Below are 17,833 nucleotides of genomic sequence, written 5' to 3' on the forward strand. Positions count from 1 at the left end.
CTAATTTTTGTATTTTTAGTAGAGATAGGGTTTCACCATGTTGGCCAGGCTGGTCTTGAACTCTTGACCTCAGGTAATCCGCCTGCCTTGGCCTTCCAAAGTGCTGGGATTATAGGCATGAGCCACCACGTCCGGTTCTTTCTAGCTTTTCTACTCTGTTCTACTTTTCTGTAACAATTCATGCAGCAAGACCACATTGCTTTAATTATAGAGGCTTCTTTTTTTTTTTTTTTTTTGACAGTCTCACTCTCACCCAGGCTAGAGTGCAGTGACACGATCTCAGATCACTTACTTCCACCTCCTGGGGTCAAGTGATTCTCATGTCTCAGTCATCCAAGTAGCTGGGATTACAGGCATGAGCCACCTTGCCTGGCTAATTTTTATATTTTTAGTAGAGACAGGGTTTTTCTATGTTGGCCCAGGCTGGTCTCGAACTCCTGGCCTCAAGTGATCTGCCTGCCTCGGATTCCCAAAGTGCTGGGAGGTGTGAGCCACCACGCTGGCCAAATTTTTCTTTTACTATTATTAACATAAATAGGGTCATCTTGTTCATCTTATCTTATAACTTCAGAGGTAAGAGGGGCATTCTGTCTTGAACCTACTGTAGTGAGATTTTCAACCCCACCACTTCAGCATGACTACCTGTCAACAACAATAATAACCTTCAAACTTCTAAATCCAATGGGTAATTCTCAGTCTTCATTTGGTTTGACCTTAAAGAGCATTTGGCATAGTTAATAACAGTCTTCTCCTTAAAACATTTATTTTCATTTGGCTTTCAGAACACTGTATCCACCTGGTTTTCCTCCTACTTTTGTGGCCAATTTCTCCTTCTTACTTGTTTCACCAGTTCCTCTTTACTTCCTTCTCAGTCAGTGGATCTTAACCAGGGGCAATCTGGGGAAAGAGTTTGGTTGTCACAACCTGGTTATGTGTGTGCTACCAGTATCTACTGGGAAGAAGGCAAGGATATTGCTAAATATCCTAAAATACCCTAAAATATCCTAAAACGCACAGGACAAGAATTGCCTGGCCCAAAATGTCAATAGTGCCAAGACTGAAAGATCCTGTTTTAAATAAAAAATACCCTAAAATGTACTCCTTGGTCCTCTTCTCTAGCTACAATTACTCCCTTGCTGATCCCATACAGTCTCATGGTTTTAAATACCATCTATACGCTGATGACTCCCAAACATATATCTACCCTGGACTGTTCCTCTGAACCCCAGACACATATCATCCAACTGCGTATCTGACATCTTCACTAAGATTTCTAATGGCCATTCTAAACTTAACATGACCAAAACTCAGGTCACGTTCTCTCCTAAAACAGCTCTTTAGACAGTCGCTCTTATCTCAAGTTAATGACAGTCACCCAGGCCAAAAATCTAGGTATCATCCCCAACTGCTCCTTCACTCACACTCCACATTCCACCCATCAGTATGTAATCCATCCACTGCATAAGTATATCCTGATAGCTCTATCTTCAAAATACATCTGAACTGAACCACTTATCACTGTATAAGCTATCACTGTCTTAGTCCAAGTCATAATTTCTTGCTTGGATGACAGACTGGATTAGCCTCCTTACTAGTCTTCTCACTCCCATTATTACCCCTTCAAATTTTTTTTTTTTTTTTTGAGACAGAGTCTCACTCTGTCGCCCATGCTGGAGCGCAGTGGTACAATCTCAGCTCACTGCCACCTCTGCCTCTTGGGTTCAAACAATTCTTCTGTCTCAGCCTCCTGAATAGCTGGGATTACAGGCATGCGCCACCATAACAGGCTAATTTTTGTATTTTTAGCAAAGATGGGGTTTCACCATATTGGCCAGGTTGGTCTTGAACTCCTGACCTCAAGTGATCTGCCCGCCTCTGCTTCCCAAAGTGCTGGGATTATAGACGCAAGCCACTGTGCTAGCCTACCTCTTTAATTTTAATAGAACAGTGATCCATGAAAAGTTATTCCTCTACTCAAACCCTCTAATCTCATTAAGAGTGAGCCCTCACTTTGCTGTACATGATCTGGCCTTCATTTGATCTGTTTGTTTGTTTGCCTTATTGCCTACTACTCTCTATCATCATCTTTTTTTTTTTTTTTTTTTTTTTGAGATGCAGTCTCACTCTGCCGCCCAGGCTGGAGTGCAATGGCGTAGATCTCGGCTCACTGCAACTTCCGCCTCCCGGGTTCAACCGATTCTCCTGCCTCAGCCTCCTGAGTAGCTGGGATTACAGGCACACACCACCACACCCGGCTAATTTTTGTATTTTTAGTAGAGATGGGGTTTCACTATGTTGGCCAGGCTGGTCTCCAATTCCTGACCTCAAGTGATCCGCCCACTTTGACCTCCCAAAGTGCTGTGATTACAGGTGTGAGTCACCATGCCCAGCCTGCCATCTGTTTTAAAATAGAAAAGATATCGTGTTATACACACTGATCAAGTGCTTTTCGAAGCTTCATGTGTTAGAAATATGTTAAAACATCAGTAAATTTCTCTCATTCTTTTTAATGGCTACAAAGTATTCCACTTACAAAATACTATTTATATCTCCAATCTACTGCTGCTGGATATCTAGATTGCTTTTAATTTTTCAGTATTATAAATAATGTTGCAAGAAACATTCTTGTATGGTCACCTTTTCACATTTCTGTGGGCCCATCTGTGGGATACCGGGTCAATAACATTATTTTAAATTCTAGTATCATCCAACTGTTTCCCCCCAAAATTGTTTATAGTTACATTTTCAGTGCATGAGAGTTCCTGTTTATTCAAACTCTTGAAAATACTGTGGATTTAAATCTTCTGAATCATGGTCGATCTAACAGGTAAATACGCTCTTTATGTATTCAGACTTACCAGTCTTTCCCTTTATGGCTTCAGGATTTCATGTCATGCTTATAAAAGGCCAAATATAAAGATGCTTTAAAAAATTAAGTCTTTTACCCATTTGAAAATCATTTTGGTGGAATGAACAAGCTCTAATTGTTTTAAATGTGAACAGTTGAGAGATGATAGTCTGGTAAAGATTACCAAGAAAGATGGTAATTTCAAAGCAACTGACAAATGTTACCTTAAAGAAAAATTATTATAGTTTTAGGTAGGGCATGGTGGCTAATGCCTGTAATCTCAACACTTTGGGAAGCTGAGGTGGGTGGATCACCTGAGGTCAGGAGTTTGAGACCATCCTGGCCAACATGGTGAAACCTTGTCACTGCTAAAAAATACAAAAATTAGCCAGGTGTGGTGGCGAGCTCTTGTAATTCCAGCTACTTGGGAGGTTGAGGTAGGAGAATCGCTTCAGCCTAGGAGACTGAGATTGGAATGAGCCGATTGTACTCCAGCCTGAGCAACAAGAGCGAAACTCCATTTCAAAACACACACACACACACACACACACACACATATATATAATTTGATAAGTTTCTACCATTTGGGCACTCAACTGAATTTTTTTTTTTTTTTTTTTTTTTTTGAGACAGAGTCTCGCTCTGTCGCCCAGGCTGGAGTGCAGTGGCCGGATCTCAGCTCACTGCAAGCTCCGCCTCCTGGGTTCACACCATTCTCCTGCCTCAGCCTCCTGAGTAGCTGGGACTACAGGCACCCGCCACCTCGCCCGGCTAGTTTTTTGTATTTTTAGTAGAGACGGGGTTTCACCGTCTTAGCCAGGATGGTCTCGATCTCCTGACCTCGTGATCCGCCTGTCTCAGCCTCCCAAAGTGCTGGGATTACAGGCTTGAGCCACCGCGCCCGGCCTCAACTGAGATATTAAGCAATAAAAAAACTAATCCTTATAAGCATCCTCCTCAGATGACTCTGGCTATAAAGGGAAACAATACAGATACACAATTTTTCTATTTAAAAATGAAGAGGCCAGGCATGGTGGCTCACGCCCATAATCCCAGCACTTTGGAAGGCCAAGGCAGGTGGATCACAAGGTCAGGAGTTCGAGACCAACCTGGCCAACAGAGTGAAACCTTGTCTCTACTAAAAATACAAAAAACTAGCCGGTCATGGTGGTAGGCGCCAGTAATCCCAGCTACTTGGGAGGCTGAGGCAGGAGAATCACTTGAACCTGGGAGGCGGAGGTTGCAGTGAGCCGAGATCGCGCCATTGCACTCCAGCCCGGGTCACAATGCGAGACACCAACTCAAAAATAAACAAGTAAAATGAAGGTACCGGCAGGGCGTGGTGGCTCATGCCTGTAATCCAGATACTTTGGGAGGCTGAGGCAGGTGGATCACGAGGTCAGGAGTTCAAGACCAGCCTGGCCAACATGGTGAAACCTCGTCTCTACTAAAAATACAAAAATTTGCAGGACGCAGTGGCAGGTGCCTGTAATCCCAGCTACTCAGGAGGCTGAGGCAGGAGAATTGCTTGAACTTGGTGAGGCGGAGGTTGCAATGAGCTGAGATCACACCACTGCATTCCAGCCTGGGTGACAGAGTGAGACTCCATCTCCCACAAAAAAAATAAAATAAAAAAAAAAAAAGGTACCTACGAAGTCTCTAGAGTAAAGAAAAATAAAATAGTGAAAATTTCCTTCATAGCAATTCATGTCCAAAAAAGATTTTTATAAAGAAAAGATGAAATCACTTTGAATTTACTTTTAAATTAAGAAAGACTTTTTTGCAACTGTACTACTTTTTTTTTTTTTTTTTTTTTTTTGAGACAGAGTCTCACTCTGTTGCCCAGGCTGGAGTACAGTGGCACAATTTCAGCTCACTGCAACCTCCACCCCCCGGGTTCAAGTGATTCTCCTGCCTCAGCCTCCCGAGTAGCTGGGATTACAGGTGCCTGTCATAGCACCTAGCTAATTTTGTATTTTTAGTAGAGACAGGGTTTCACCATCTTGGCCAGGCTGGTCTTGAACTCCTGACCTCGTGATCCACCCTCCTTGGTCTCCCAAAGTGCTGGGATTACAGTTGTGAGCCACTGCGCCCGGCCTGTACTACCAATTCTAATTGAGGTGCCATGGGCAGAAATGGGCTTCACATCTCCACAAGTCTTTTAACACTGGCTTTCTTTGCAACATTTGAATTAATATCACAAGTTCATTACCCGAATTTCAATATCCATCTCATGAATAAACAAATAATAAACAGTAAAAGCTCTTACTATTAAGTAGTATGGTCAAAACTATTTAAAGCAGAAAGAGTATGCAGTAAATCGCTTAAGAATGCTGAAAGCAAATATTCAAGCCATGGGTTCTACAGTGAATGTTAATATATTTTGCATCCTGTGACTTGAATATTGCTTTGCTCATTTGACTAAGGTATCACAATCAAGCTATTCAGTGCAACTACACAGTCTGGCTCAACCACACAATTAGAAAACAACAATCAAAAAACAAAAACCCACACCACTGAATTATAATGAATGTTTATAAGAAGACTACTAAGAAAAGAGTGTGCATTTAATCATTATGAATAATTTTTAAAGATAAGGTTTTTCCAAACTGGTTTGCTCTTTAACAATACAATATTCATGCTTATGAGATCTAAAAAATGCAAAATATTTACTGGCTTCAAGTCTAAACAAACTTGCACAAGAGTTATTTACACGTGAGCTTAAACAAAATAAAATTCATTTTCCCTTAAGGACTGGGTGTTTAATATTTACATTTATATTTGAGGTTCCCATGCTAAAGAAAAGTAGGGGAGGACACAAACTTAAGGATTAAGCATGTCTCCTTTCACAACAAATTTTCATTGAACAAAAACAAAAGGCTGTATAACACAGAAATCAAACATTACACACACATAAAATAACTCCATACCTCTTGTCAGCAAGATCTGTTTTATTTCCTACTAGCATGATGATAACATCACTTCCTCTTTCTGTTCTGACATCATCAATCCACTTTGTAGTTTGCTGGAATGAGTTAACATCTGGTATAGGAGGGTAGACAGATTAGTGTTGCTGAAAAATGCCTCCCCAGGTGGTGGGCACCTCCCTCCAAAAAAGCCCTGGAAGTTGGAAGGGGGCTGGCACATTAGTACCCCACTTTTAATGTGCCTGCAACATAACTCCATTTTATCTGATTACAACTGTCAGCAATTTAAACAAATTACAAGAATAAAATCTTCAAGGTTCCTTTTAGAGTAGTTTAAAATTTTTTTGAATACGACCAAGTGAGTGCAATGTAGTATTTAATTAAAAAAAAAAAAACTTTTTGAAATATAAGGACAGCTATGGCAGATAATATGGTGTCACATTGCCACAATGCTTTTTTTTATCACTTACACATACCAAACATAACAAAGAAAGCATTTTCAAAAGTATGTCAGCCAGTAAGTCCCAACACATCCAGAAAATTTGTAAAGCCTTTCAATAGCTTTCAACACCACTGTTGGCACAGCTTCCTCAGTTTGTGATCACTTTAACCTAAAATTTATTTGTTTAATGCACCAGAAACGCCTGTAACAAAATTTATCTTTTCTAGTGTTGGATTCTAAGTAGAGTACTTCAACATTTATTACAGCAGCTAAAGAAAACAATATACTAATATTTGAATCACATTTGTGGATAAAAAAACATAAGGTTTCACTTGCTGTGGTTAAAGTAAGCACAAACATTTTAAAGCTACAAAACGTGTCAATGCACAATATGAACATACTTCTTTTTTTTAAACAAACAGCAACCCAAAGTAAAGGTGCAAAAGAAGAAAGATTGCATATAGCACCTATTTCAAAAACAAAAAGTCCTTGAACGCAATCTTCTAATTTTGCCAGCACAATTATTCATTATTATATATGATTCCTGATTGAGGAGATATGCAAAAATATATAGTAACAGTTTTATTAGTCCAAATGAATAGTTCCTTTGTCTATGTAAGTTTTTTTTAGCCCAAGATACTATATCTGTGTAGTGTGGTACACATTTTTTAAAAATTTAAAAAGAAAGTCCCAGATACTGGGCTGGGCACAATGGTTCATGCCTGTAATCCTAGCACTTTGGTTTTTGTTGTTGTTGTTGCTGAGATGGAGTTTTGCTCTTGTTGCCCAGGCTGGAGTGCAATGGCACGATCTCAGCTCACTGCAACCTCTGACTCCCGGTTCAAGAGATTTTCCTGCCCCAGTCTCTCAAGTTGCTGCGATTACAGGCATGCGCCACCACATCTGGCTAATTTTGCATTTTCAGTAGAGATGGAGTTCCATCATGTTGGTCAGGCTGGTCTCAAACTCCTGACCTCAGGTGATCCACCTGCCTTGGCCGCCCAAAATGTGAGGATTTCCAGCGTAAGCCACTGTGCCTGGCCTAATCCTAGCACTTTGGAAGACTGAGGCAGGAGGATCACTTGAGCCCAGGAGTTCAAGACCCTGGTTTTCCTATAAATTATGAACCACTATATGGAATAATGTTTAATATTGCCTAATATATGTCATAAACCAATTTACAAAGGCAATTTCAATCAGAAAGCATTTTACTGTCAGTCACCAATGCTTCATGGAAAATTTACAGTCACTTAAAAGGCCACAGGCATTATTCAATCTTTAGAAAAAAGAAAGACTACTGGCTGTTTCACCTCCTATTTAAAATTTTTTTCTTGGAGAGAAATGAAAGTGTAATTTGTTAGCAACAAAGTAAATAAATCAGTCACAGAACCAAAATATGATTCAAATAAAAAAGATTAACAGAAAACTGTACATTATGTTTTCTCTGTCTTCCTCTACAGAGAGAGAATGGCTGGAAGGGGAAAGCAGAGAAAAGCTGGCTAGCAGAAGCTTGTAATAGCCTCAATAGAAAGCTTGGAGAATTTGGAAAACTTGGCAAGAGACTTAAACACAGATTATTTTATTTTAGAGAAATCTGAGATCAAATTAAATTAAAAGGAGACATTCCTCCAACTATAATTATGGTATGGTTTAGGAATAACAGGATACTAAGAAACCCTTGAAAAGGATTCACAATTGGACCCAAAAGAAAATTTCTGGGGCAAAAAACCTGGCACAGTTAGATATAAAGCATACTGGTATAAACACCAAAGCAAATATTTCTGACCTGGCTGATATGTGATTTACTACGATAAAACTTATTTTTTTTACATGCCAGTAAGGAAAACAAGCACAAGACAAGAACATGCATGCAGCTAAGCTAAAGGTTGAAAGAAGATTAGAAATGCATAATTCCCTCCACTCACTTGTGATATCATAAACAACAACTGCCACAGTGGAGTCACGAATGTAGCTAGGAATCAAGCTCCTGAACCGCTCTTGACCTGCTGTGTCCCATAATTGCAATCGTACCTAACAACAAAATCAGTCAAACAAGCAAGAAAAATAAGAAAGGTCAACCCGTTGCAATATACCTACTTGTGATATCGTAAACTACTACAGCTGCAGCAGAATCACGGATGTAACTGGGAATGAGGCTACGGAAACGTTCCTGACCCGCAGTATCCCACAGCTGAAGCCTGATCTGTGAGATGGGAAAAAATAAATAAAAAAAAAAAAAAAAAAACAAAACGAAACTAATACTAAAAAGAAAAAAAAAATGTTTTTTTAAAAGGGAGAGGGTGGGAAGGAAGTAGAAAGAAGACTCATGCAAGAGGTGGCAGGGAGTGAGGAATGAAAATAATACAAAACTCCTTTTTCAAAAGGGAGAAATATTAAAATTTTGCATACTCCGAAGGTAAATGACTGGAAAATGCCACTGGGAAAGGTTTCACAGAATCAGAAATATGGCTTCCCTTTTTCCCTACCTAAAACCTATTTTAATCCCTATGCCTTCCAGGGTCAAAAAGTAGACTGTTGATGGTTAAACAGAGCAAAAAAAAAAAAAAAAAACTAAGGTAAATGTCAATGAAAGGAACAGCCTAAGCTATCAGAGTAAAGGAATTAATGCTTCTTTGAAAGCTTCTCTTAAGCTAAAACATGTCTCTTTCCTATTGGGTCTAGAATACTTTAAAACTGGGTCTTTAACTACTGTGCTTGTATTTGTCCCATACATTTCTCCCCAGAACACGTGTGTGTGTGTAATGTAACAAAAAGGAGGAAGACCTTTTTGCAGCCCTACATAAAAATTTATCTACTATCTCATATCTATATTACAGGCGCGAGCGTGTGTGTGTGTAATGTAACAAAAAGGAGGGCCAAGTGCAGTGGCTCACGCCTGTAATCCCAGCACTTTGGGAGGCCGAGGCGGGTGGATCACGAGGTCAAGAGATCGAGACCATCCTGGCCAACATGGTGAAACCCCATCTCTATTAAAAATATAAAAATGAGCTGGGCGTGGTGGCAGGCACCTGTAGTCCCAGCTACCCGGGAGACTGAGGCAGGAGAATGGCTTGAACCTGGGAGGCGGAGCTTGCAGTGAGCCGAGATCACAACATTGCACTCCAGCCTGGGCAACAGAGTGAGACGCCATCTCAGAAAAACAAAAAAAAAGGAGGAATACCTTTTTGCAGACCTACATAAAAATTTATTTACGTACTATCTCATATCTATATTACAAGAAGAAAAGCCTGAAAACAAGCATGAAGTTCTTGCATCATGACAGAAAGTTGTTTCCAAGCTTTCAATTTTTTTTTTTTTTTTTTTGAGACAGAATCTCATTCTTGTCACTCAGGCCGGAGTACAGTGGTGTGGTGAACTCGGCTCACTGCAACCTCTGCCTCCCGGGTTCAAATGATTCTCCTGCCTCAGCCTCCCGAGTAGCTAGGATTGTAGACACCCACCACCACGCCCGGCTAATTTTTGTACTTTTAGAAGAGATGGGGTTTCACCACGTTGGCCAGGCTAGTCTCGAACTCCTGACCTCAGGTGATTCGCCCACCTCGGCCTCCCAAAGTGCTGGGATTATAGGCGTGAGCCACCGCACCCGGCTACTTACAAATTTTAAGAAATGACATGCTATATATCAAAACATAAAAGAGAATATTCAGGAAAAAAAAAAAACATAAGAAATAACACTGGAAATAAAATAATGTTTTTGGGTGCAGGTCTCAAAATACTGCATTTAAGATATTCACTACTTAGGTGACAAGAATCTCTTCAAGGGGTAGTGGGCTAGAATACAGATTTTATACTGTATTTAAAGAAAACATTCCAAAGGACAAAAGACAGAAATCCAACAAATAAATACACATTACTTTTTTTTTTTCTTTTGCAACGGAGTTTCACTCTTGCTGCCCAGGCTACAGTGCAATAGCACAATCTCGGCTCACTGCAACCTCCGCCTCCTGGGTTCAAGTGATTCTCCTGCCTCAGCCTCCCGAGTAGCTGGGATTATAGACGCCTGCCACCACGCCTGGCTAATTTTTTGTATTTTTAACCGAGACGGGGTTTCATCATGTTGGCCAAGCTGGTCTCAAACTCCTGACCTCAAGTGATCCACCTGCCCCAGCCTCCCAAAGTGCTTGGATTACAGGTGTGAGCCACTGCACCCAGCTCACATTATTTCTTTTTAGTCAGTCACTTTGACATGCATCCTATCCTGACAAAAAAATACTGAAGTTCACAAATTGAAATCTTATTGAATGCCTCAAGACTGGTATTTAGAAGGTCTTTAGCAGCTTTAATTTCTTCATAAAAATTCTTCTTTAATTCTCTGTAAAGTTCTTTGTTTTCATTTTTCCAAATCAAGATAACTGCCAAGTACTACTCACTCAGTAATAAGAGTTTTTCTCAACAACTGTAAACTCTCTTTGGTAACTCTGCTAAGTACTTCTTATGGTGACAATCATTGATTATTTTGATCGCAGTTTTCTAACCTGGAATGTTGCAGAAAATTGCACACTGAAAATATTACTCACTGTTCGATCCTCCAAGTACATAGTTTTTGATAAAAAGTCAATGCCAATTGTTGCCTGTAAAACAAAACAAAGTTAACAAATAATAACCGTTTAATGGTGGCCAGCAGTTTAGGATTCAAATGGGATTCATTAATTGTGGAAGAAATAATGAATAAACAAACCAATACAACATAGCCAATTAAGGACAAACAAAACTTCCAGTGATAACAGTTTCCATGTATTCAGCACTTGCTTAATATTAGAGACTGTTTTAAGCCTTTTACATGATCATCTCTAATCTTTATACATTCCTGCCAGGTAGCTTATTCTCATCCCTATTTTTCTCATTTTACAAATAATAAGATAATGGCAACTTTGGTTTAAATATTTGTATTTGAACTTTAGTTTGAATATCTGATTGCTCCCCACTCAGAATGGTGCATATCTGCCCCAAGAACAGTTTTATAAAATATTGTTGATATAAACAACTATCTGCTGTCATGACCTCCTACATAGTGGTTTGTCAACTGTCCTGATGACATAGAAAGCCAGAGACTCACAAACATCGTAACTTTCCATAAGACACATGATTTTTCCAATATAAAATAAAAGTCATTAGGTAAGGAAAACAGGTTTTACTGTGTACCACACAATGATAGGTTCCTTCTGTGGTGAAAACACATGTAAAATTCTATTGCCTGGCTGCTATGTTCCCTATCAAGAGAAAATGGTGAAATAATAAGAGAATAGAAAGAAGGCAGACTAGAAAAAAGAGGGAAAAAAAAGTATACAAGTTAAAAAAGAGGCCAAAATTAATTAGGGGAGATAAATAAAAAGAATGGAAGAAAGACAAATGACCCCAGAAAGAGGATGTTGATATGGACTCTATTTTAGAAATTTAATCACCTCATTAATAAATGTTTGTGTGCACATATACTATGTATGTGTGTGTGGGTACATACATACTTTTTCCCTAAATATCTTTGTGCCATATTCCCTAAAACAGAAACTAGTTGAGTCTGTGCATTTAAAATATGAATCACTAAGAATTTTAAGTTCCTAAAAAACAATAAAAAACTAGATCAGAAAAGTGGTCCATTCAGTTGGGGATTTTATTTCTGTTGGCAGAAAAATAGAATTCTGTGTGTGTCATAGCTGAGTTCTCATGAGATCTGATGGTTTTATAAAAGGATTTCCCCTCTCTTTGTTCTGTGCTTCTCCTTGTTGCTGCCATGTGAAGAAAGACATGTTTGCTTCCCCTTCTGCCATGATTGTAAGCTTCCTGAGGCCTCCCCAGCCACGCAGAACTATTAGTCTATTAAACCTCTTTCCTTTACAAATTACACAGTCTCGGGTATCTCTTCATTAGCAGCGTGAGAACTAATACATGTGTCTCCTTTAATTTCTCCTGGCAGTGTTTTGTATAGTCTTATGCTGTTTGTTAAATTTGTTCCTATTTTATTATTTTCTGAAGCTTCCGCAAATAAAATTTTTCTTTTTCTTTCTTTTTTTTTTTGGAGACAAGGTCTCACACTCTGTTGCCCAAGCTGGTATACAGGGGTGTAATTTTGGCTCAGCGCAGCCTCAACCCCCTGAACCAAGCGATCCTCTCAAGTAGATGGGACTACAGGTGCATACCACCACGCCCCACTAATTTCTGTATTTTTTTGCAGAGACAGGGTTTTGCCATGTTGTCCAGGCTAATCTGCAACTCCTAGGTTCAAGAGATCTTCCCCATCTGGCCTTCCAACATGCTGGGATTGTAGGCATGAGCCACTGCGCCCCACCTAAAGACAGTATCTTTATATGACAAACCAATGTAATGTTGGTAAGTCTTTACACATTTTTACATATATTCAAGAATGAAAGGTATAGTAAATTATATAAATTAATTATCTACTAAGTGCCAATTTATACACATTGCCTCATTTAGTTCTCATTTATTCGTTCATCCATTATTTATTTAGAGACAGTCTCGCTCAGTTGCCTAGGCTGGAGTGCAACGGCGTGATCTCAGCTCACCGCAATTTCCGACTCCTGGGTTTGAGCAATTCTAGTGCCTCAGCCTCTCAAGTAGCTGGGACTACAGGCGTGTGCCACCACGCCTGGCTAATTTTTTGTATATTTAGCAGAGATGGGGTTTCACCGTGTTAACCAGGATGGTCTTGATCTCCTGACCTGATCCACCCGCCTTGGCCTTCCAAAGTGCTGGGATTACAGGCGTGAGCCACAGCGCTCGGCCAAATTTTTGTATTTTTAGTAGAGACGGGGTTTTGCCATGTTGGCCAGACTGGTCTCAAACTCCTGGCCTCAAGTGATCCCCCCACCTCGGTCTCCCAAAATGCTGGGATTACAGGCATGAGCCAATGCACCCAGCTTGCTCATCAAATATTTATTAAGCATGTACTTGCAAATACTGTGTAAAGTACTAGAGATAGAGTGATGAACAAACATGCAGTTGGTCTCTACTCAAATTAGCACACATTTAAAAATCATGTAAACCTGTCTACATTCATCAGAAATATTTACTGAACTCTACTCCTTCCTAATACTGGGGGGGGGGGGGAGAAAGTTTTTTTTATTTATTTACTTATTTATTTATTTTTATTTTTATTTTTTTGAGTGACAGACTCTTGCTCTGTCACCCAGGCAGAAGTGCAGTGTGGTGATCTTGGCTCACTGCAACCTCCACCTCCTAGGTTCAAGCGATTCTCCTGCCTCAGCTTCCCAAGAAGCTGGGACTACAGATGTGCACCACCACACCCAGCTAATATTTGTATTTTTTAGTAGAGACGGGGTTTCACTATATGTTGGCCAGGCTGATCTCGAACTCCTGACCTCAAGTGATCCACCCACCTCGGCCTCCTAAAGTGCTGGGATTACAGCTGTGAGCCACTGCGCCTGGCAGAGAATATTTATTGATTGCCTACTAGTCACCATCATTAGGAGCTAAGAATCCTGTGGTAAAAGAATAAAAAGCAGACAAGAATCTATGCCCTTGCAGAGGTTATAGTCTGCTAAGACAGACAACAATAAGCTAATTAAGTAAAATAGTATGTTAGAGAGTAGCATAAGAGAAAAAAAACCAGGAAAAGGAAGATAGAAAATATTATGGTATGGTGTCGATATTTTTAGACAGGATACTCAATAAAGGCTAAGAAAATGACTCTCACCACTCCTACTCATATATCTATATACTGTAAACCAGTACCCTGCATTTCAATATATGAGATTTGGTTTTTTCAGTTACATAAATAAAACACCACAAACTTTATGTATGTCAATTCCTGTACAGTAAATATTTCTAACAAATAGGTTTTTAAAGAAAAAATTGAATTGTTTCTGAAATTCCATATAAACACTTATGCATTTCTCATTCACTCTTACTTAACATGGGATTACTGCATATAGGCTGCAGAAAGTTCACACTCAAGAACAGCTATGTAAAGCATGTAAAACAACAGCAATTCAAAAGGTGATTTCAAAAGCAAAGAAAAAGATATCCCACTGAACACTTCATTTTCTCTTCCATGACAAAAACATTCACTTGAGAATATATTAATTTGAACATCAAAGTACATTTGTTAATATACATAGGCAACATCACAAAGTTGACTAAAAGTAAATTTTATAATATATAAGTCAAGAACAGTTCTCTCTTCCTCCTCTGAAAATAGCAAACTGTGACTTACAAATTATGCAGCTAGGTAGTACTATAAAGGCCACAATCATTATCATGCTAAGATCATGTTTTCCTAAATGTATTTCTTTATAGCACTTTTGACTAGATTAATAAATTGTTTGATGAACTGTTAATTATCCAACTTCTCCCCACTAGAAGTTCCATGAAAGTAAGGTTGGTATGTTTGTTCACTGCAGTATGCTATATACCCAGGATGCAGAATAGTGTCTGGTACATAACAAAAACTCCAGGAAATAAAGAATAATGAAAGTGTTGAGAATGATAAATGACAGAGAAGATAAGATTTAGCACAGTTAGGGACTGGCTTTTGATAGGAAGAGGGCATTTACTACAGTATACTGGAATGAAAGAGGATTGGTATAAATACTGTTACATATACACAGATGATGTGGTAAGAAAAATAAAAAAGGGCATTCCTGCCTTATACTTCCCATTTGTTTAAGAAGCAAGGTCTTCAAAGTAAGGGTCGAAGAAGAGTGGTAAAAGTGGTAAAGTTCGAGTTTGAGGAGTATAGAGTTAGTATGAAATAGTTACTCCAAAGAGTGCTTGGTAAACTGATAACCTAGTTGACAGTAGCAACATTAATGTATTTAAGAACCAATGAGGAGAAATGAGATGACTGGGTTCATAACACGAATTTTGCCAGGCATATGTGATTGAACCAAAGAGAAGTGTATTGGTCTCTTTTCACGCTGCTGATAAAGACATACCTGAGACTGGGTAATTTATAAAGAAAAGGAAGTTTAATGGACTTGCAGTTCCACATGGCTGGGGAGGCCTCACAATCACAGTGGAAGGCGAAAGGTTCGGCAGCAACAGAGAATGAGAGCCAAGCGAAAAGGGTTTCCTTTTATGAAACCATCAGATCTTGTGAGACTTATTCATTACCATGAGAACAGTATGCCGGAAACCACCCCCAATGATTCAATTATCTTCTACTGGATCCCTCCCACAACATGTGGGAATTATGGGAGTTACAATTCAAGATGAGATTTGGGTGGGGACATAGCCAAACCATATCAAGAGGCTAGAAAGTTAAAGAATTTCCCATGGAGTCTAAGCTAAAAAAGGAGAAAGGTAAGACAGAAGACACAGGACCAGATATTTAAAAACAACATGGAAGGGCTAGGCGTGGTGGCTCATGCCTATACATCCAGCACTTTAGGAGTTCGAGGCAGCCGGACTGCTTGAGCTCAGGAGTTTGTCATCAGTCTGGGCAACATGGCAAGAACCTGTCTCTACTAAAAATACAAAAAAGGCCGGGCACGGTGGCTCATACCTGTAATCCCAGGCCGAGGTAGGCAGATCACAAGGTCAGGAGTTTGAGACCAGCCTGGCCAATATGGTGAAACCCCACCTCTACTAAAAATACAAAAATTAGCCAGGTGTGGTGATGCACACATGTAGTCCCAGCTACTTGGGAGGCTGAGGCAGGAGAGTTGCTTGAACCCAGGAGGCAGAGGTTGCAGTAAGCCAAGACTGTGCCACTACACTCTCGCCTGGGCGACAGAGCAAGACTCCATGTCAAAAAAAAAAAAAAAGGCCGGGCGCAGTGGCTCACGCCTATAATCCCAGCACTTTGGGAGGCTGAGGCAGGTGGATCACAAGGTCAGGAGATCAAGACCATCCTGGCTAGCACAGTGAAACCCTGTCTCTACTAAAAACACAAAAAATTAGCCGGGCATGGTGGTGGGCGCCTGTTGTCCCAGCTATGTAGGAAGCTGAGACAGGAGAATGGCATGAACCTGGGAGGCAGAGCTTGTAGTGAGCCGAGATCGTGCCACTGCATTCCAGCCCGGGTGGCAGAGTGAGACTCCATCTCAAAAAAAAAAAAAGAAAACAAAAAGGCATAGTGGTGCACACCTGTAGTCCCAGCTACTCAGGAGGCTGAGGTGGGAGGATCACTTGAGCCTGGGGGGACGGAGGCGACAGTGAGCCAAGATCACACCACTGCACTCCAGCCTGGGTGGCAGAGTGAAACCCTGTCTTAAAAAAAAAAAAAAAATAGCCCAGCACTTTGGGAGGCCAAGACGGGCGGATCACGAGGTCAGGAGATCAAGACCATCCTAGCTAACAAGGTGAAACCCCGTCTCTACTAAAAATACAAAAAATTAGCTGGGCGAGGTGGCGGGCGCCTGGAGTCCCAGCTACTTGGGAGGCTGAGGCAGGAGAATGGCGTAAACCCGGAAGGCGGAGCTTGCAGTGAGCTGAGATCCAGCCACTGCACTCCAGCCTGGGCGACAGAGCCAGACTCTGTCTCAAAAAAAAAAAAAAAAAAAAAGAAGAAAAATTAAAATAAAAATAACATGGAGGAATTAGTGGGTTGAAGGTTTTGATGTGAACCACTGGAATAGAAACTATTATAGTAAAAGTACCTGAATTTAAAAATTGGAAGGATACAAGATTGTGGTCTGAGAAGAGAATACATGATTTTTAGAGAAGGTTTGAGATTATGGAAAAGTACAGGAGGCTAGTAGACTGCCTATGTGAACATTATAGTTGTCTAAAATGCCGACAGGTTATAATGAAGATGAGAACTATAAAAACAAGTGCTATTCAAAGAAAGAAAGAAAACAATCAATGTTGTTCTCAATGGTAAATGGTAATAATCACAAAACAACAGAGCTTGTGGCCAGGCGTGGTGGCTCATCCCTGTAATCCCAGCACTTTGGGAGGCTGAGGCAGAAGGATCTCTTGAGCCTGGGTTGAAGACCTAGGCAAGATGGCAAAAACCCATCTGCACAATAAAAATTTTTCTTAATTAGCTGGGAGTGGTGGTGTGTACCTATAGTCCCAGCTACTTAGGAGGCTGAGGCAGGAGAATCCCGTTAGCTCAAGAATTCAAGGTGGCAATGAGCTATGATCATGTCACTGCGCTCCAGCCTGGGCAACAAAGCAATACTCCATCTCTTAAAAAACAAAAACAAGAATAGCTTTTTTTCCCCCAAAAAAAGAATGGAGTCACCATCCATAGGGATTATGATTCTCATTTTACGGATGTGAAAATATGGATTCTGAAAAATTTAATAATTGATCCAAACCCATCCAACTACTAAATGGTAGAACTAAGACATAAATAAAGGTGCTTCCAACTCTAAGGCTCATTACATAGCTTTCCTAGAAAAGAAATACCCGTGTGTTCGTTTTTCAGGAAGATTCAATTCAGAAGCCATATTCCTGAAATAAATACTTCAAAAGAGGAAAAATACATACTAAGAGGATTCAGATTTTAAGATTACCCTAAAAGCTTTCTGAAAAATAAAAATGGTTTGATAATAATCAAGACAGCAGCAGTTAATGAGTGACAGCCTTAATTAGATTAACATTTGCTATATTACAAAGTAATTGAAATCGTTTTTTTCCTTAATCTATAAATGATGAGAAATGAAATCAAGT

The 17,833-nt window shown here is 39.9% G+C and overlaps 1 protein-coding gene across 2 annotated transcripts in view; it reads right to left on the reverse strand.

Moving 5' to 3' along the window:
- RAB6A (RAB6A, member RAS oncogene family) overlaps positions 1-17,833 on the reverse strand; it is a 97,821-nt gene that overhangs the window by 44,202 nt on the left and 35,786 nt on the right. Inside the window, exons 3-5 of one of the 2 annotated variants that reach the window (XM_008020111.3) lie at positions 10,756-10,809; positions 8,315-8,420; positions 5,779-5,890 (exon numbers count right to left, since the gene is read on the reverse strand). In XM_008020111.3, coding sequence (XP_008018302.1) covers positions 5,779-5,890; positions 8,315-8,420; positions 10,756-10,809 — 272 coding nt within the window. Of the gene's footprint in view, positions 1-5,778; positions 5,891-8,142; positions 8,249-8,314; positions 8,421-10,755; positions 10,810-17,833 lie in introns of both variants that reach the window. The other variant, XM_008020110.3, reaches the window with a different exon arrangement.

Source organism: Chlorocebus sabaeus, chromosome 1 (assembly GCF_047675955.1).
Source record: "Chlorocebus sabaeus isolate Y175 chromosome 1, mChlSab1.0.hap1, whole genome shotgun sequence".
Taxonomy (NCBI): Eukaryota; Metazoa; Chordata; class Mammalia; order Primates; family Cercopithecidae; genus Chlorocebus; species Chlorocebus sabaeus.